This window comes from Pelobates fuscus, chromosome 1 (assembly GCF_036172605.1).
Source record: "Pelobates fuscus isolate aPelFus1 chromosome 1, aPelFus1.pri, whole genome shotgun sequence".
Lineage (NCBI taxonomy): Eukaryota > Metazoa > Chordata > Amphibia > Anura > Pelobatidae > Pelobates > Pelobates fuscus.
In genome coordinates, this window is record NC_086317.1 from 308964150 (window position 1) to 308986069 (window position 21920).

The following is a 21920-nucleotide window of genomic DNA, read 5'->3' on the forward strand; positions in this document are numbered from 1 at the left end:
TGGTCTGGGTGCCTACAGTGTCCTTTTAAAGGTGTTTGGAGAAGTAATAGTCTGCATTTTTTTCATGTCTAAGGCTAGGCCATATAGTTCAAATGAACAAAGTCTGCTCTTAAATTTGTGACAGCAGTTAAATATGGGCCTTTCCTATTTCAACAAGTGGATGGCTATACATGCACAGTGCAAGGTCTATACAGAAATGTTTTGTCAAGATCTGTGTGCACTTGACTAGAGTTCTGATCTGATACTTTTCACGCGGATTAAGAGTGCAAATCATCCCAACATCAATACTGAAATTATTTAATGCTCTTGATACTTAACAGAAGTAAATCCTCAAACGCAATGTTTCATTATCTAGAGTAAATCTTTCCCAAAACAGTGATGTATGTTAGTGCAGTATATGGAGGGATAAGTCCATATTACATTTCCAGAATTTAAAGCAGTGTTCACAGAGGTTAATATATATTGACCATTTAGTCAGTCTACAAACAAAAAACAGAAAAGTGAAGCTTATCTGGACAAATAATGCATACTATTTTTTTTATTTTTTTTTAATAGTGATGAAAGTCGCAATATCTTGGTTGCATTACATTTGTAAATGCAATACATTTGAAAACCAAAACCAAAAAAACCCTAAAGCTATTTGTTATTAATGTAATTTATTCTTACTTTTCTCCCTCCTGTCTATTTTATTGTTAGTGAAAGAAAGTAAGGAGAATAAAGAATAAAGTAATCATAGTGCTTTGTTTCAAGCCTCAGGCAACTTTGCAGTAAATGTAGGTTTGGTTATATCAGGCCACAAACAAAGTAAAATAATAGCTTTATATAACCGTGTTAGATGAATGTGATTTGTTGAACATGAGCACATTATACAGAGGGTGTGAGCAACATTTACCGTATTTTTCGCTCCATAAGACGCACTTTTTTTCCCCTCAAAAGTGAGGGGAAATGTCTGTGCGTCTTATGGAGCGAATATGAAGCTTTACTTACCTGTCTTGCAGCGTTGGCCGGCAGCACAGGGCGCACCGCGGTAGTGGAACTTGAATTTCATGTTCCGGTTTCCGGCGGGACTGAAAGGAAGTGTGCACAAGCTGAGTGCGCACTTCCTTTCAGTCCCGCCGGAAACCGGAACATGAAATTCAAGTTCCACTACCGCGGTGCGCCCTGTGCTGCCGGCCAACGCTACAAGACAGGTAAGTAATAATGGGACAAGGGGAGGGGGACAGTATGGGAGAGAAGAATATTGGGGAGGGGGATGAAGTCTATGGGGAGGGGGGGGATGAAGTCTATGGGGAGGGGGATGAAGTCTATGGGGGGGATGAAGTCTATGGGGAGGGGGGGATGAAGTCTATGGGGGGGATGAAGTCTATGGGGAGGGGGGAGATGAAGTCTATGGGGAGGGGGGAGATGAAGTCTACGGGGAGGGGGGAGATGAAGTCTACGGGGAGGGGGGAGATGAAGTCTACGGGGAGGGGGGAGATGAAGTCTACGGGGAGGGGGGAGATGAAGTCTATGGGGAGGGGGGGAGATGAAGTCTATGGGGAGGGGGTAGATGAAGTCTATGGGGAGGGGGTGGATGAAGTCTATGGGGAGGGGGTGAGTGAAGACTATGGGAGAGAGGAGAAGACTATGGGAGGGGGGGACACTATGGGACAGTTTGTTCAGAATATTTTTTTTCTGGGTTTCTTCCTCAAAAAACTAGGTGCGTCTTATGGTGAGGTGCGTCTTATGGAGCGAAAAATACGGTAAATGGTACATTGCTCTTGCAATATCTCCGTATCTGATTGTGCCTCAAATCAAAAACATTTTGCACTAGTGGTTCAACACTATTCCATGCTCTCCAGAGAGCATATTATTATTATTATTATCATCATATTTACATAGCGCCAAATACTTCTATTTAGCGAATTCTAAAGGTTTGTATTGCTAAACTGTGAGTAAAGGGTAGATGTCACAAGATAGATAAACCTATTACAAAAAATTTAATAAAAATAGCATGTCTATATGCTGTGGAGCACACAGATTTGTAAACAGAATGTATCACAGCTAAAAATTAGATGATTTTAATTATTCAAACTTAGATAATAACTCACTCAGGGTCATTTACTGAAGTAAGTAATTGTTGAGAGTTCAGAGAGAATTCTAGGTGATGTAGGGCTCCTAATAGTTAAAAACAAAAATCATAAACTTTAAGTTCTCTATATTGAGTGGCTTCAACCCTTAAACATGTACGATAATTTAGATTGGCACAATGCTAGGCTGCTTTTTTATGGAGAGATCCAGGTATGAAGGACAGTCTTCCTGGCAGCTGCCATAACCATTTGAATAAATCTACAGTATTTATTTAACCTCTTCAGAACGTTTTCAGATTTAGGCAACTCCCTCCCTTGCTACCATGACAGCCCTGGTAGGCCAGTGCAAATTTAAAGCTAGGAACATCATTTTATGCTTTTATCTGGAAATGTAATTGTATATCGGATCCGGTCTTGTTGTATATAAATCACACATTGTAGTTGATCAAAACAAAAAAAGAGGAACAGGAACTTGAGTGTACAGTGTATACAGCAGATAAAAATGGAATAAGATAAAAAGCAGGCTCACAAGGCATCTGTGGTTATACTAAAACCAGAAAGGAGACCACGTAACAGATGAGTTGTTCTCAGATTAGTTCAACATGCAACCCTGAATGTATGTTGTTTAGTGTCAATCTATTCTTTACAGTGTACTTGTTATAGCACCAACAACTTAAAGGGACATTGCCCAAATAAAAACAATGTATATATAAAAAAATTACTGCTTACTAAACACCCAGTGAAAACACTCATGCATTTATTTATCTATTTTTTTATTGCAGATATTTAAAAAAAAAAAAAAGAATCTTGTACATCTAGCTACAGTTCTGCATAAATTTAAACAGGGAACTGCATGTTACTCATAGGTTAGACATATATAATCTCTGGGACCAATGATTGCTCGACTGTAATGTTTGTGTCTTTCCAATAGTTTTGCAAATCTACAGTTTAACTTTTTCCTTGTATTTCTACTCATAATACAATGGACCTTTGCATTTTTTTTTATTTTTTTACTACATTGATCAATTTATTTAGCTAAAACTGCCTCATATGGTGATAGACACATTTAGATTCTTGTATTTCTGGTCCACTGGCATCATTTGATGTGGTGCTTAAATATATTTATAGATTTTTCTTTCTGTACATAAAAATCTGATGTGTGATTAAGAACATTTTGCAGTGCAAAGTAAGTGTTGTTGCACCATCTAGTGGACGTTGTAGTTAAATACATTGTTTCAGTTGTTTAGGTGCATTACTTACAACTTTATTATATAGATTAAGGGAACACTCATAGTAGTTCTGCTTCCAGGAGTGTCCTAGCATTGCCTCAATGAAAGTAGTCAAACAGTTTTTAATGGAGTTAGTTCTTTCTTGGGGTCTCCTGGGCACCAAAACAACCAATTATAAAAAAAAGCAACCATAATAAATCACTAATTATTATGTCCACATTACAAAAGTGTTTTTCTGCAAGTAAATGCACATCATAGAAATAATGGAGCAAAGATTTCCAGAGGCTGAATTACCCATTAACTAGTCTATCACTATATAAATAAAATACAGCTAATATTATGTACTCTACAAGTGACCGTTTTAATGGGAAAACGATCACAGTTCTGAGAACATTTTTACAGACATACAAAACATCTAGTTAATTTTAACCCCTTAAGGACACATGACATGTGTGACATGTCATGATTCCCTTTTATTCCAGAAGTTTGGTCCTTAAGGGGTTAAAAGGCGTTTGGAATGTGCTGTAACACATTGTTACATCATACATACAGCATATCTTCTTTCCTGATTTAGATTTACAGTGTTGCACATTGATAGTACTTTGTCTACCACGGATCATAAACTAAAACGTATACAAAAAGTTCTTTTTTGTAACAAATTAAAAGAACACTATAGTCACCAAAACCACTAGTTTAAAGGTACACTATAGTCACCAGAACAACTACAGCATATTGAATTTGTTCTGGTGAGTAGAATCATTCCCTTCAGGCTTTTTGCTGTAAACACTGTCTTTTCAGAGAAAATGCAGTGTTTACATTACAGCCTAGTGATAACTTCACTGGCCACTCCTCAGATGGCTGTTAGAGATCCTTCCTGGGTCATGGCTGCCTAAAATGTATCCAAACATTCAGTATCTCCTCCATCTGCATGCAGACACTGAACTTTCCTCAGAGATTCATTGATTCAATTCATCTCTATAAGGAGATGCTGATTGGCCAGGGCTGTGTTTGAATTGTGCTGGCTCTGCCCCTGATCTGCCTCCTTGTCAGTCTCAGCCAATCCTATGGGGAAGCATTGTGATTGGATTAGACCACCACGTCTGCTGATGTCAGCAGGAAGTGAGTAGGTCTAAAGGAAACAGGGACAAACTATGCAGCTGCAGGCTTGAATTCAAGTACGATTTTACTTATTTTTAGAGGCATGAGGGGACCAGGGTGGCTAGATGGTGGTTTTAACCCTATAGGGTCAGGAATACATGTTTGTGTTCCTGACCCTATAGTGCTCCTTTAATGTTCTGCTGTCCAGTCAGTCCCTGCCATATTTTTAACATTTACGATGCGTTTTTATTGTTTCCTAGTAACATCTCTAGGAACCATTACTCTGATGAACACTAGAGGCTCTACTGTATTTTCAGCTCAGTAATCTTTGCAGAATCTACCTTCATCAGCTCTATGCTGTGCACGGAGTTGCTGAACACACACCCCAGAGATTCATTGAATTGACAGAGATTTGTTTTTTCAAATCAGCACCTCTGCCTAGAGTTTGCAACTCAATTTCTATTTCAATACAATTTGATGTTTAGTAAATAAAATACACAGCATTAAAGGGACACTCAAGTCCGCCGAAGCACTTTAGCTTGCTTAAAGTCTTTTTATCCCACCATTTTACAAAAAGTCAAAATTTCAATACCAATTGACACTTTTATAAATTATACTTGTTACTCAGCCCTGGCTTTTCAAGCAGACAACAGGTCCTGTTATTTCCTGGTTTGGTTAGCTTATTTGCAATGAACTCAAGAGGCAAACACTTGCTTTGCAAAGACTTCTCATTGAGCTGCATTGGGAAGTCTGTGATTGGAGAGTCACAGAAAGTCTGGATGGGGTTAGAATAAGAGGGCTTGTAAAGGCTGCAGACAAGAGATCTACAGCTTTTGCAAACTGATTTTATATACAACTCCAATAGAAAAAAATGCATAATTTAATGCATGCAAGTTTTCAGTGTGGGTATATCTACTAAACATTTGTTATTTATTTTGTATTTTGGTAGTGGAGTGTCCCTTTAACTATATACATGTTTATGGATATTTTTGTGTACTACATTCCCATGATGCTCAGTCAACCAGTAGGCTGGCTGAACATTATGGTAAAACTACATCACAAACATTTGCCATACCACAGTTAGCCATTGCTTGTGCGCTCAATTTGTGTGACTTTCCCAGGTTTAGCATAATGGGGAATGTGGTCCAAAGGTAACTGCAGTGCTATAAAATTATTTCTAGTGACCATAATTGAAAATGTGTGTGGACTGCCATTTCTGATAATTATCAGCCAGTGGTAGGAAAAGCAGGACTAGCGCTACCAAAAGGCATCACAGGCGGCCAAAATGCATTTTTGCCTGTGTAGCTAAAAATCCTTGCACCAGCCTAAGGAAATGGGCGGGGCCAAAAAAAAAATGGTACACTACAAACCAAAACAAGCAAGCGTCATGCAAAAGGCATGACTAATGGTCATCCCCACGCATGCTCACCCTCCACCCCAAAAACTAAAAAAAAAAAAAAAAAACGCACCCAGGAATTACTAGCCCTTTGCTCACCCCCTAGATCAACTGCAGAGAGGGCAGCAGGTACACAATCTCTATTTAAATGGGAAAAAACAAAACACACATAAATGAATAAACAGGATACATTTTTGTCACGGCTGTTGTATGCCTCATGGTAAACAAATCCCAGTCTATGTACAGTAAATTTGTGATGCTACATTATAAAAATCGAGCATGAGACACTTTGTTGCTCCGATAACCCAACATTCTCCCACCATTCTTAGTCATCTTACGATTTGAGGATGCTGTTCATTTGGTCATAGAATAAAGTAACACCGCTCCAGAAAATCTATGTCTTACAAAATTACTGCCCATATTTACAGTTTTAAAAAAAAAATGGCTTTCCACACATTTCAACAAAAATAGCTAATATTTATGTTGCTTCTAATATAAGTGCTAAAGCTACAATTATAAAATATATATATATATATATATATATATATACTGGTTTAAACATGGTTTTCATCACCTCATTAATATATCAACATATGTGCAACATAAAAGTTAGTGGCCACAGTAATAAAACAACAATGAAGTTGTTCACAATAAATATACGTTTAATGCCCACATCACAACTTCATATTTTCTAACAATATAAATGAACTCATTCATGACAGACAACATAGACTTGATGTAGAGTTTTGTAGATATCTTAAAAATATTTAATGTGTTACTCCAACCCTTTTTGACACTTTACTTTTGAAATGGACATTGCCAATAGCCCCCTTTAAACCAAATAATTAACATTTAAACTTACCTGTAATGCAGCCCTGGGCAAAGCTCCCGGTGCGATATCCATCCTCCATTTGACATCGGCACTTGTGCGGTCCAATCACAGGCATCTTACAGAAAGGCCTGTGATTGGACCATTTTGCCGGAAGGATGAGAGAAAGATTTTCAATAAAAATAAATATATGTATTGTAGGCTGAATAAACTGGTTACATCTTTTTTGCCCTCTTATTTCAGGCCTACTGCATCGTCAGTTCCGGCACACCACAACTGACTTTTCCCATTCCCTGTTTGTTTTACGTTACTAATGCTACGACTTTATGCCGTGACCACAAATATATATATATATGTGTGTAAAAAACAATTCAAGTAGTGGAAGAAGGCAGATGGACCACACAGAGGGAACAGCAAGCTTCCTTTTGCAGGCGCCATGTGTGCCAAGGATGTAACTAACCCATTGCATACAAGTCCCGACTCCTATCACTGAAGTGACCGTGGTGGTTGGAGTAACCCTTTAAGGTGAAATAAAAACAAACAGTCTAATGTTATAAATAAATATTCATAACCTTAGAGGTTTCTTTCAAGCAACAGTTTTGATACCCAAATAAATCACTGTTTCTCCCTGATTGACTGATTTAGGCATTCAGACAGCTTCTAACACCGGTTTTAAAATCTTTAATTCTCTGTGAAAGAGCAACCAGGTACTGAAAAAACATTTCATAAGGTCAATAGTGCCCATTTAAAATACATTCACATATGTATTACTTAGAAACTGATACCAATAAATATTTAGTTTTAAAGCAGCTCTGTCACAAAAAAAGTGGGCATTTCATAAATATAAAATCTTTATGGAATGCTCACAAAGAATGTATTGGAATTCCACTGATATTTCAGTGCAGTCAAGATATCATAAGACAATGTAGAGAATACAACTTTGTCTTATGGCACATCCTCAAGTTGACAAATACTGACAGAAGGCGGAGTTACTGCCATCAAGTTTTGTTACCTCCCACAGTAGTCGCTAGTGACAACTGTGGGAATAAGGCAACAATATCTATGGAGGCGCCTGTGTTTTTATGCTCTCATGTGTAGGATTCCTTCGTAGACATAAAAGTGTTGTACTCACATGTGCAAGAGTAAAGCACTAATGTTGGCTCCTGTTGGATAAAGGCCAGGAGCTGAAGATGGTGATGCCTGCTGGGAACAGCATCAGGTAAGTACATCTCACCTTCACAGCATGCCTGGGCCACTAAAGAAGTGATGTCACCTTTGGGGGTCTTTACAAGTATGCAAAAACTCCAGAAGATGACAGAGGTGCTTTAAGTTCTTAAATTAAATGCAAGTAATAATTTCTATTGGCACCTAGAAAAGGCAGAATTCTTTTGAGATGTACTTCTTTTCAGTGCATCCGCATGTCAGGGATTTAACATATTTTCGTTGATTGTGTTAAAAACGTGTTTTTGAACGTCTTTTCTCATGCACTTTTTACTTTAGTCTGCGCAGATCCACTGTAGCATAATTTACTTTTATACATTAGAAATATGGATGCTAACGACAATACTGCACCAAGCTGTGGAGGTCCGCAAGGACTATATTCTTGAGCAATTCCTGACCACAGAGGGACAAGTATGCGCCCCACTGATGTTACAGATTGTCCAACTCCAATAAGTGTACCACTTCCATGTTTCACACCTTGGGTCAGTTCAAGATCAACTATACAAGTTCTTCCTATATTGGTTGAAAATGCCAAAAGTGTTAAAGCCAGGACGACTATCCACATCTTTGGTGCCAGTGAATACACCAGTATTGAAAAAAAGGTGAGAATGTTTGAATGTAACAACATAATGTATGAATTGTGCTTGTAAATCCTGGAAAGGGGTCCAAGTAAAAATCCAGCAAGGACACCCAGGGTGCTGCCATAACTTATTAAATAACCGGTCATACGTGGAGTCATATGAAATCTTTCTTCCATTGCCAAGGCAAAATTGCTGTAATACAGCATGACAGCAATAGCACTTAACAAACGGACCAAAAATATCTCCCACATATGAGAAAAAGCAACACTTCCTACTTTCCTGAATGCTGAAACAACCTGAGTCCAAAAAGTCTGTTTTTTTATAACCTGATTTTCCATTTGGTATGTATGTAATGTGAGATCAGATTTCAGCGCAGAGGTATCTGTTATCCCATTAAATGAAGATTCATTAGGGAATGGGGCAACACAGCTTGGTTTGTCTTCATACCAAGGCAGTAGCCAGACAAGACCTGTAGATATTAAAAATTATTATTAAAAAAAGTTACTATATGACTGATTATATATGCAGAAATATGTTAGCAATCATTAAATATTCACATGTGCCCTCATTGAACAAGATAAAGGGAGACTATCACTTCTCTGGAATTTACACCGTTCAGTAAAGCATTAAAAATCCCTTATATTTCGTCTTAACCTTTTCATGTCATGTATTCTACAATAATATTACAGATGCAGTAAATGACATCACTATTGAGTTCAGCCCAGGCACAGCCAAGGCACATAATGTAAATGAGGAGACGTGTAGAAAGGTTACTGCTGATTTTCCTCTTTCACTATATTCAGTGGAAGAAAAGTACAGCATGTGCAACGATGATTGGCAAGGGGCAATATCCTGTTCTGAAACTTTACAAGTAGGATGCAATGTTTTTTTTTTTATTTATTGGCTTTCTATAAATAAATAACCTCAAACAATCTATATTCTAGAGTTCTACAGTTCTAGACAGCATACCTGCATTTATAATAAATATAGAAGAGCATAGGAATGAGGTAATGTAAAAACCGCCAGGTAGTTCTGTAAGGCTTCCACCAACCACTGGTCCCAAGATAAACCCCAGACTGGAAGCAGCATTAAACCTCCCCATTACTATTGGACGCTCTTCTTCTGTCACCAGGTCTGAGAGGAATGCTTTCGAAATGGAAAGTGAGTGTTTAAAAATTCCTGAGAATGAGAATAATATTGATTTTCATTTAGTTAAGCTAATGATAATATATTGCATACCTGTTCTCTCTTTCCGTGGAAGATCTTGAGATGGGACTATGAATTTACAGCTCTTCCTATTCTTCAAAGAGGATAGTTGCTACTAGACCACAACTTTCATAAACAAAGGAAGGTCACCTGCTGTGCTTGTGGCTGGGAGTCATAGATTAAAAACAGTGGAAAGTTTATCTTTAAACGAACACTCCGAGCACCACAACCACTACAGAGCCCTGTAGTGGGTATGGTGCCAGCATGGGCCTGGGGCCCTATTACGGTACATTGTCAAATCGTTTGCAAATGGTTAGACAGTTTACCTGGGTCCTGACAGACACCCATCAGTGCAGCAAGGAACGTCCATTCGCAAACAGTTTTACTACTTAAATGCGAGGACACGAGCACTCCTGGCACTATAACCACTACAATGAGCAGTAGTGGTTATTGTGTTCAAAGTGCTTCTTTAACTATGTAACTGCCAGTACTATAGCCATAAACATGTAAAGCAGTATATTATGTGTATAATACAAAAGGCTGAAGCTATAACAAAAAAAAAAAAAAAAAAATCCTCAAATTCTATCGAGTCGACATGGATATGATTAAACTGAGATCCATTACACTGACCTCATGGCATTTAAACAATCCTCCTTACAGGCTTAAGAACCACATGTCTAGAGGTGTTAGAAATAACATAGAAGGAAAATATGTCTCACTTGAGGATAAATTTGCCAGAAGTATGCCTGCAAGCAGTGTCTTAAGTATAAATGAGTTTGAAGCTAGGTTATGTTTTAATCTCATAAGGGTTACTTCGCTAAATACCAATTTGTAGATGATAGCAAAGCAGAGTAACCAAATTGCCAAATAAAGCCTAAAATAGCCAAATTGTGACTATTTTGAAATGGGATAATATTACCAAATCAGCTATTTTGGTCTAAATTTTGAGATTATGTTTTCAGTTCCACATTTCAAGGCTTAGTGAAGAAGCCTCACAAAATCCAGCCAAGTCTCACTAGCACATGGACTCATGCAAGCATATAGTTAGAGTGACACTCCAGGCATCAACAGTACTTTAATGTCAGCCTTACAATCATCCTGTGTTTTATTTTATTTTTTTACAAACAAAAAAAAAAAGTTTTTACTTTCTGCACCATAACCCCACCCCTCTATCCATGTCTCCCCCTTTCAGAAAATATCTTCCTGCTTGGTTCCACTCGCAATATGTACGGAGTCTAGCAACTGAAAGCAGTGACTGAGATAAACTAGTAGAAGCCAAACAGCCTTCAAGAGAGGGAGAGGTGAGGCAGGCAGACACACATTAACATTAAGTATAAACTACCTGTCAGTCTGTCTTTCTGTAATTTATTTGCACATTTTATCACTGCACAGAAATAACTTTTTCAGGAATTGCCCACCTAAAATGTCCTCCAAATTCATATTCCATTGATTATTATGCAGGCTCTAAATTGTGTATCCATAGCCTGCTGGAGTGTACATTGTAGAAGTTTAGGATATTACATCCACATCCCATTCTTAGTAAATACTCCAACAGGTATACAGCTGCTGTTCAGGACCGTGTGAGGCCTAAGCAGCCCCAGAGTTAGGGCATGCAGGCTGCAGTACAACCTTGCACTTATCAGAGCAAGAGAGAGGGCATACGATTCCAGACAGAACTCTGTGGGAAGAATGTGCAATGGTATGCAGGAAATGAATAGCCCCCAGCACCGATGGTCTAGAAGAATCATGTTTCATGCTAGTTGGACATTTTAATACAGGGGTCCTCAAACTTTAGTCCCCCAGATGTTGCTGAACTACAACGCCCATGATTCTTTGAATTACATAGATAGCCAGAGAATCATGGGCGTTGTAGTTCAGCAACATCTGGGGGGCCGGAGTTTGAGGATCCCTGCTTTAAAAGAACTAACACAACAAGCAATTGTGGAGCAGCTGGTCAGAATGAAAGCCTGCAGATATAATGTTTTTCTCAGCAAGAAAAAAAAAAAAGTGCATTTTTTGGGGGGATGAGGAGGCGTAATTTATCATTTGCATAAAAAACTGACAGTTGTTTTCAACCTGAAGTGTCACTTTAAGGTGCACATTTCATTAAATTTTTCATGATAGTTGCTGGAAATGTCATATAGTTCGTAGTGCCAGAAAAAAAAAAAAAACAGCTTTCCTGGCACTATAGCCCCTGCCCCCCACCCCCCCTCGCTCGGCGCTGAAGGGGTTAAAACCCCTATAAAAAGTTATAGTTAAAACCCCTTCAGTCACTTACCTTACCTGGTGACCTCTCCTCCCCAGCCTACGTCAGCTCCTGAGTGGAGCCGAATATGCATGCGTGGCCAGAGGTGCGTGCCGAATTCAAACCCGCCAATAGGAAGGCATTACTAAGTGTTTTCCTATGGGGATCTTATTTGACCCTGGACTCCGTGAGGACGTCCAGGGTCAGTTAAGTGCTATTTACTCAGTGATAATTGCGGTAACGGCCTCGAGTGGCTGTCAAGGAGACAGCCACTAGAGGCTGGATTAACTCTGCAATGTAAACATAGCAGTTTCAGAGAAACTGCTATGTTTTCAGCTGCAAGGTTAAAACTCGGGGGACCTGGCACCGAGACTCGAGCTGAAGTGGTCTGGGTCCCTATAATGGTCCTTTAAGCATTATTTTTTTTTCTTCACAGTGATGTAAAAACTGCAACAAAGATTAAATGACACACAAACGTCAAATTACTTACCCACAGGTATTCTAGCCAAGGCATAAATATAAATGTTAGTGGATACTCCAAGAAGAGCATATCCGAGTGCACTGATGACAATGCAAGTAATTAAAGAATATCTTCTTCCAACAACATCACTCCAACTCCCCTGCAAAGGAGCACAAATACTTTCTTGGTATGATTTTCAAAGCAAACATTATCAACTACAAAATTATCTTCAGAATATCTCAAAGTAAAAACACACACTCCCTGCTGGAAGTTCAGATTAGCAATGACAGAAAGATATGTTTTCAGGGGGCAAAGAAGAGCACTACACATTGTTTAGGATCAGCAAGCTGGTATACGGCTTATATAAAAAGTAGTTTTTTTTTTTTTTAAGTTAAAGAAACAGTCTAAGCACGATAATCACTTCAGTGCATTGAAGTGGTTATGGTGCCAGGGAAGTACTGCCCCACCAAGGTAAGCAGTCAAACTGTTTTAGAAGCTTTAGGCTCTCCTTGCTAGGGATGCCATTAACCCTCCTCATGCTGCTCAGCCATGTAGAAAGTTATAGTTTTTGTCACGTAGAAGTCAGGAAGAGACCAAATAATACTTACTATATAGTAACAACTGTTTGGGGCAGTGTACGGGTTGTACCCCTCTGATGGAAGCCTTATTCTTGGCGACTGATAAGGAACGGTGTTGGGCAAACCCCACATAAGAAGTCAAAGCATTTTAAGGGGAGGGAGGTACCAGCGCCCTCCTGACTGTGTACAGATTATAGTGTGTGGAGTGTTCCTTCAAAGGGTTCCTCCAGATGCCAATCCTGCATCCACTACGAATGACATAGATCCTGAAGTGCAAGGTTTAGCTCACTGGCTGACAGCGTTTAGCTGATTCTCTCATCAGCTAGCCTTACACTCAGATGTTACCGCAGGAGAACTAGTGGAAGCTCCTGCTAAATAGCTTCCAACACTCTGTCGTTAGTAATGAAAGAGTGGACGGCACCTGGAGGACCCCAGGTAAGAAGCCAAAGCCTTTAAAAATGGTTTGACGACATACAATAGGGAGGTCCCCAGCAAAGCTCAGTGCGTGCGTCTCTTTAGGTACCTGCCTCCCTCCAAATCGCATGAGAAAGGTGTTTTTACCTTTTTCCCCACGCCGTGCCAGTTTTGCCATGGCTGGTATAATCAGTCTTTATGATCTCAGCTCAGGGAGGATATTGTGCGTTCGCAGCAAAACAATGTGCCAATCAACATCTCCTAAGAGATGCTGAACGTAGGACGCTGAACGTAGGTGCTGCACTGACCAAGGACTCTCTAGCGGCCATCTTAGTGACTTACTAGGCAGCAATGTAAACACTGCCTTTTCTCTGATACGGCAGTATTTATATTGAAAGGTCTGCAGGTACAGGCTATAGACACCATAAAACTACATTCAGCTGTAGTGGTTCTGGTGTCTGTAGTGTCCCTTAAGAATTGCATTTTTCTTGTTGAAAATTAAACTTAAAATAAGTTTTTTAAAAACTGGCTTCTAACTTTTTGAGCCTGCTACTAGATTCTAAACAAATTTGTGAAGCCCTGCCCTAATCAATGAAGAGTTCAACTAAATAAATTATTACAATGCTACTATTATCCTGATTTTGTCATTCATATCTTACTAAAGCGGTCATTGTGAGTTGTAGTTAGACTGTATCTTACCACAAGTGAGCTAGAAAATAGCTGAAACATGCCATAGCAGGAGCCTACAAGATAAAAGTATATAAATATACACACACACAGGAAACAAACAAACAAACAAACAATACATTTGGCAAAAACCACAAACAAAACTTTGGTTAATATCAGATTATAAAATACAATATATTATTTTCTGTTAGCTTTGGAAGTGTGTTCCTAGTTGCAGGAATGATGTCAGTTTAGAAACATGAAGAACATTCAATATTCATACACATCAGCATACTTGTACCAGTAACATCGTGTGATTAAGCCGGTTGCCAAATATTCCAACTTGATACGTTGGAGAAGATCAAAAGAATTAATAAAGTGCAATAAAGTAAAAAGGAAGCGGTCACTATGGATCGTACCTCATGATACTAGTGGTACCATACTGACTGTCCCATTTTTCGTTCTTTAGATCCCTTTTATAAATTCCCCCATAATTTCTATTGCAACTAATTAAACTACCCAACTACTCTAATACAAATCAGAGTCAATAAGGCAGGTTAAGGAGTCTTATACCAGGTATTTATACTGTATTAGTAATAATGGACACAAAGTAAATATTCAACATATTATATAGGGAATACAGCAGGCCTAATTGACTCTTGGCAATCACGCTAAAAAGGACTCTTCAGTTTCTTACACACAAAATCTGCAAAACAAAATAGATATGAACAAAACCATGAAACAAAATGCTTTAAATTCTCGGAGACAGAGAGCTGTGGTCACAGCAGGTATAATATTGTTATTAAATTAAGCTTCCCATAAGGAGCTGAACTAGCATACTGCGTCATAAGGATTTTCGCAGTGGGCCATTTCACCCCGTGGCTTGCGTGGCTGTAGTTTTATTTCCCATCTCCTGTTCTATAAAACTGGTGTTTGGCAGGTGGTATTACCAAACGACTCGGATACATTAGGACATCTCCCACATTATGTACCAAAACCCATTGCCATGAAAGTGTGGAAATTCGGATTACATTTCACCAGAGACTAGGTTGTTTAACTGCTTATTGATTTGATGTGTAATTTTATTTTATTATCATTTTTAAAAATATCGCTCTCCCGCCTTATGTGAGGTATAGCTATGGCTCACCATCTCTCTTACCGATTATTCCTGCTGTGGTAGGGCTTGCCCCAAGGGACTTCACATGATGATTTAACAATGGCACAATCATGCTCACGCCAAATAAATCCTACAAAGAAATAACACTAATGTTATACACATTTGCTACAATGTATAGGCACTATAGGTGTTACATTAAAAAAAAACAATTTCAAGGCAGACACATTTTTTTTTTAAGTTACTTTGTTGCCTTTAAGGCTCAAAAAAATTACTTCCATGCGTGGGCGGCCTGAGGGTGCAACAGAAGGGAGATATACTTACCTGTAGCTCTCCCTCACCATCTGTATTCTTCTTCTGGAGATGTATCTGTCCTGAAGTGCATCAGTGCTGAACTCTCACACATAAGAGAGTACAACCATCATTTACAAACCTACTCAAGAGTTTGAAAAAGTGAGGGTTTGTCATTGAGTGTGTGTGTCTATCTATGAATGTGTGTGTCGCTATCAGTCTGCATCTGTGAATAAATGTGTGTCTGTCAGAGTATGTCAAATCAGTGAGGATGTGTGTGTGTCATTGTATGTGTGGCAGAGTGTGTGGCAGTGAAAGTGTGTATTTGTCAGTGAGTATGTCAGTGCATGTGCCTGTCAGTCAAAACATTGTGATGTGGTCTTAACAGGAAAAGGTGCAGCCTTAAATAATTTTAGGTGGGTGCCCGAGTTTAGTAATGCCTAAAGCAGCACAAATCCAAAATACACCACTGCACCCAGCCATCATCTTTTGTCAGGTTTTGTAAAGCTGGGAATTGACCATAAGACAGAATAGTTCTTACTTTATTTATTATATTTTGACTGCATTGAAAATCCAATGAAATACTCAAAATCTGTTTTTTGAAGACAAAGCTGCATTAAATAACTATTTGCATACATAGGATACATTCAAAGACTCACTACAATAAAATTATTTGATCAAATTTAGAATAGGTTGATAAAAGACTACCAAATTACTATAGCACATATGGTACAAATAAATTCATAAAAATACAATCACTGCAAAACAAAACCTTAGCTTACAAAGAATGCCAAGCTGAAAACTGTGCACCCAAACCCAATGTTTTGTCAATTATCGAGGGCAAATCCAGTCACTTGCTGACAATCTGAAATTTGGTTTCCTATGCCTTAAACATGCATGTCCAGTAGACTTCCACCTCCACAGAAAGCTGGCCATCATGGGAAGATCAATGGTCTGGAGTAAAAGATGAATAATTGACTTTTATACTTCAGAAAGAAAAAAACGAATTTTTCAGTAAGACTTGCTATTCTCACACTGAGGTTTATGCAGATCATGAATTTGCTCAAAGGGTGTAATGAAGGGTTTTGATTCCACTTGTTCCTAGCTGGGCAAATGGACTAGTTATAAAAAGGTTTTGTTTATTTAATATTCTCTCCTAATTAATGTATTTTGCAAGAAATTCAATACGCCAACGATATGGCTGAGAATAATAGGATTCAGCGGCTTAGTATGTTTAGTGCAATAAGGTTCAGGAACCATGATTAAAGGAACACTTCGGGCACCATAACAACTTTATCAAAGTTGTGCGCTTTCTTACCTGAAGGAGTTAAACTATTCTCAAACATTTTAACCCCAAAGAATGCCTTCACCACGGTTTCTTCTATTCCTGGGCAGGGGCACCATTGATTGGCTAGAGCGGTAAGTTGAATTGGGAGTTCCGGTTTGCTTTGAGCATTAGCTGACAGCTATAGCCAATCAGAGGTGCCCCTGTCTGGCAGCACTCCATGCCTCCTGATTTCAATTGCAATTTCAGGAGCTAGACGCTGATGGGAGATTTGGAGGCAACCTGTGCGGTTAAACCGCTCAACAGTTAAAACTCCTTTAGGTAAGAAAGCCCCTTGGGACCTCCTGGTATCATGACAACTTATTTTAATGAAGTTGTTATGGTGCCTGGAGTGATGCTTTAAATGACATCTGTCATAAAATTTTAACTTCTTATTTTTTAAATGTGTCATACAGTTAGTGAAATGCAAAGATCCAAGTTAAAATAATTATTTGGACCATGCTTATAAAATGTTCTAAGGATTTTTCAATATTAATGCATGCAGACAACTAGAGTGAACTAATTCTAGATCTGTGTACAGTATTGCACAAGGCTATTACGGTCACAACCTTAGTTAGTATAGAATGTAAATTCAGAACCTGATCTTACTGTGGTAGTTGTGTTGTTTGAAAAAGCAAAAGTAAAAATACAACAGTGCCCTACACACAAAGGTCAGGCACGTAATGTATATTGTATGAGATTTTATTCAGAATGACATGCAAAGAATTGCACTGGAAGCTCAAGTTAGCTTTGTCATCCACCACTTTTTACAACCTTCCAGGACATATTAATCTCACAAAGTATTTACAAAGAAATAAGTTCCTAAATTTAAAGTGTACATTTTAAAATATGTACGTGAAAAAAGCAAATTAAGATATACGGGCAGTTGTAAAATATATGTATCAGGAGAAAACAACTTTTTTTCAATTCAGTAGCCCCATTCCAAGTGCAACTCCACAACGTAGCTCCTGGGAAGGAGGGCAATTGAGCCTAAGCCACTAGAACACATGGTTTGTGGGCTTTCTATTGATTTAAAGCAGTGGATGGTGTGATAGGATGTCTGTTACCAGTGCAATACAGGAGTAAGGAAGAAAGAACGAATTGTGCAAGGCTTTTTATAGCCCAAGCATAGGTTGGTGGCCCATAAACTCAATGCTCTCCAGAGCTGGACTGGCCAGTTCAAAGTATTTCTTTCCCTAGGAAAATTGCAGTATATGGAGCCAACCACACAGCCATACTATGACTAGCATGTATGACGTAGAGGTGTTAGCAAGCAGCTGTGGAATGAAATGAGACACTTATGTTAATAGAATCACTTAAAGGAACACAAATCTGTATTCCTAACGATATAGTGTCCTGTTCATTTTATCCTCCCTCACCAAGCCAAAAAAAAAAAAAGAAGTCTGCATAAGTTGTATTTCGTGACATTTCTTCTCAGATGGCCATTGTTGGAGGTGCTGTGCATCCTGCCGTTCAACATCTTCAAGCTCCACATGGAGAGGCTGAATTAACCTCATACAGATGCATTGATTCAATGCAGCTTTACGAGGAGGTGCTGATTGGCTAAGCTGGTGTTTGGCCCCACCCCCATTGCTCCTCCTTGCTGATTTCAGCCAAACCAATGCTTCCCCAAATTGAAGTTCCCACTGAGTTTGACAGGAGCACTAATCACCAACTTAACTCAGAGAAAGTTCAGTGATTATACGTTATTCAGGAGAGACACTCCTTTAAAGTGGCACTGTCACACTTGCCTTAAAAAATTAGTATTTCATAAAGACAGAATCTTTATGAAACTAATTTTCACTGTGTTGGAATTTCACTGACATTCCAACCCAACTAAGAGATTAGAGAGTAGGGACTAATTTGTCTCTGTATATCTTCTCCACCTGACTTGGTGGAGTCCAAGTGTCAATCCTGACAGCTGCCAACGGTGACAGCAGCAGTGAATTGTCTGTCTATGGAGGAGACCTTGCTGCTGCTCCCGTGATGCCACAGTCACACGTGAGTGTGCGGAGCAGCTTTGGAGTGTTTCGTCCAGCGCTGGATTGAGGTGAGTAAACCTTATTTTAAGGGGGACATATAGAATAATGACAATAGGGCATTATTCCATATCTTACCAAAAAAACATTGGAGAAACCCTTCAAAAAGTTTAAAAACTGTTTAACGTTGAGTGAAAGGATGGCACCAGGGAATTCCAAACACTATAACCAGTTCAATAAGAAGAAGCAAATACCATGCCGACAGCGTCCCTTTAAATTGTGGAGAAAAAAAACACTTGAGTGTGTACACAGAGGTTTAGAGTAGTTTCTACACCACGCTGGAAGCAAAACTGCAAACGTCATCACTGCTGTTATTTGTGTAACAGCTAGCTAGAACACATGCAGGGCAGCTGATGGCTAAATCTGGTTACCACATTCCTTCTTACAGTAGTTCTCCAGCCTGGCTTTCTGAAAGGCAAGCAGATTTATTATTTGAAAATATCTCACTTTAATATGCATGGAAATTCAGATGGCCATGTATGCACAGAAGAACTGGATTGACCCTGATTTTATCAATATTGATGGCTTCCTTGGTGCAAATTGGCTGTGACAGAGATGGTTTTGGTGCAAGGTTAAAAATAACCAGAAATAAATATAACCTTGGACTACTGCTTTAAGTACCACTGAACTATAGTCACTGCAGTGGTTAATGAAAAACATTAACATGTAACATTTTGTAGCAGTTGGTAAAAATATAAAATAGATAACACCCCTATATATGTCCCATACTGTCACAGTGAGAACCCCCAGCACAGAGACAGACAAACATGGACCATTCAGAGACATTCTCTCTCCTCACCAGGAAGCCCACCACGTGAAGGCAGTGCTGGAGGCTCCGCCCACTCGGGGTCCCGCGCTCCCCTCGAGTTGCTGTAGGTCTCGTTGTCCCCATTCTCCATCGTCTATGGCCAGGCGGTGCGTTCCATCACCTGCCAGCTCGGTCACCTGCAGCCGAGGAATTCCGGAAACAGCCGAGCTTCACCGCGCATGCGCGTTTGTGATTACAGGGGGGCTACCGGTGTCTAGGGCGCCGTGTAATTGGTGGATTGACAGCTGTGATGAAAGCGCGATCCCGGAAGACGTGAAGCAATAGAAGCAGGAAGTGAGGAGGAATGTGACTGCTTGCCAGGGCGATCAGGAATGTGTCAGCATATCACTCACCTATAGAACACCGCCATGTGGCCTTGTACGGAATTCAACACATTCTGGTTACATTGCTTTTATTGTGGCTCTCTGGGTGTTCGACAATACTGACTGACAGCTATAAAATAACATTACAGCATGAGACTTTTCACATTGCAATATTCACATCACACCAGGCTGGCTACGTGTATATGAACACTATATGCACATATCTATCCTGTATACATTCTGTGTGTGTGTTCATTTGTATCTTTGTTATGACTTGGCTCTTTACAAAGCACAGCAGGTTAGTTTTGCCCAATAGCAGTTTTAAAGGGTCATTACAATCATTATAACCACAACAATCCGCTGTAGTGGTTATGGTTTAAGGAGTACCCTGGTCCCATTTAGTGGTGACAGGGCAGACCATTTTGGTACTGCTTGGCTTCTTATCTGGGTCCAGCCAGGCTCCTGTGTAGGCAGCTTTACAACATGAATTCTTCGTTTGAAGCTGTGAACCCAACCAGAGCTCCTCTGCAAGGCATGAAATCTTGCACATGAATTGTCTCTATGTGTATCTTCAATGTAATCTAATGCCTCGTTTCCACTGAGCGGTTCGGGCCGATACAGTCTGGTATGCTATTTTCAGTGTTTCCATTATGAAAGTGGCCCATACAGCCGAACCAAACCGCACCATTCCGGGGCCCCCTTCAGATGTAGGTCCATAGGAAATGGTATGGTACGGTTAGGGCGGAGCTACTGGCGTCACACTATACAATCAGTTGATTGGCGGACAAGAAAACGTTAATGCTCACAACAAATGACACGCTAGGCATTCGGTCAAAATCACGCATGCCCCCTTGCTGTCCAACTTGCAGTGGAAACGTTCACCTGAATGGCTGGACCATTCTAACCCTTCTGAACCGTACCGACCCGAACCATAATGCTCAGTGGAAATGAGGCATAACTGGCTAATTTACCATATGTCTGTATTCCTTCATAGATAGTGGATTATTTTTCTATTGGAGACCATTGTCTTCCAGTGTAATATCCAAAAGAAACATTAATAATAATCCACAGATGAATAATCATGCCTCGTTTTTTGCATATTCAGAACAGGGAAAGCAAACACTACAAAAATAATATTCATTATTCAAAACAGGGAAAGCAAACCCTACAAAAATAATAAAAATATGGTTAGCGCAGTGTGGCGAAACCAGCCTCGCCACTGGAGGAGCCTGGTTGCTCGCCTGCTCCCTTTAGACTATGGCCTGGCAGTTAAAACCTTTTATTTTCCCTGCAGAAAAGCGTATTCGTGCCTTTCTGCGGACTGTTAAAGCCATGCTACCCCAGATAGCTATGCCATGAAGCCCAGCCGCATACTGAAAGACTGTATGAAAGACTTTGGCTCCATGGCGATTGAACTGTATGTATGTGATCTGAGCGCCATCCGGTAATAATGTGCGCTCAGATCTAAGCTATCTGGGGATGGGTAGAATGTGTATGTTCTATGTGATAAATGTAACAGTATGTAATTTTATGTATTTTATTGTCCTTTGTCTGCCATGTGGCTAATGGAGTTTTGCCTCTGTCCTTGGAGATAATTGGATTACTTCCCAATTACCTTCAGGACAGAGAGGAGGGATTGTGATGCATTGTGGGAGTGTTTAACCCCTTAGGGACACATGACATGTGTGACATGTCACGATTCCCTTTTATTCCAGAAGTTTGGTCCTTAAGGGGTTAAAGGTGTATGTCTGTGATTGGTCAATGTCCAATATGTTTTCCAGTTTCCCATCTGGTCCCCTAGGGGAGTGTCCACCAGGTGGGAGACCTGCATAAAAGCCGGGCAGGTAGCCCCAGTAAATCAGTTCCTGCTTGAGCCTCAAAACAAAGTGTTGTCTCGTTATTGGGGGAATTGGATTGTATGCTGATTGCCAGGAGTGTAAGCTGATTGTATGCTTTTCCTGTTCGGGAGTTGGTGAATTCGTGTAGTTTGCAGTTCAGGAGATTGGTGCTTACAGTAGCTGTAGGTGCA

General features: G+C 39.6%; 1 protein-coding gene across 2 annotated transcripts; it reads right to left on the bottom strand.

Annotated features, from left to right (window-relative positions):
* Positions 1-7353: 7353 nt before the first annotated feature.
* Positions 7354-19728, bottom strand: MFSD9 (major facilitator superfamily domain containing 9). Of its 2 annotated transcripts, XM_063444632.1 has the most exons (6): positions 19560-19728; positions 15152-15239; positions 14026-14069; positions 12365-12494; positions 9393-9602; positions 7354-8892 (listed from the first exon to the last, which is right to left on the bottom strand). In XM_063444632.1, the coding sequence occupies exons 1-6, from the start codon at positions 19650-19652 to the stop codon at positions 8102-8104; spliced, it is 1356 nt and encodes a 451-aa protein (XP_063300702.1). In that variant the 5' UTR covers positions 19653-19728; the 3' UTR covers positions 7354-8101. The 2 variants fall into 2 exon arrangements, with proteins under 2 accessions (XP_063300702.1, XP_063300703.1); XM_063444633.1 differs by lacking the exon at positions 9393-9602.
* Positions 19729-21920: the final 2192 nt, after the last annotated feature.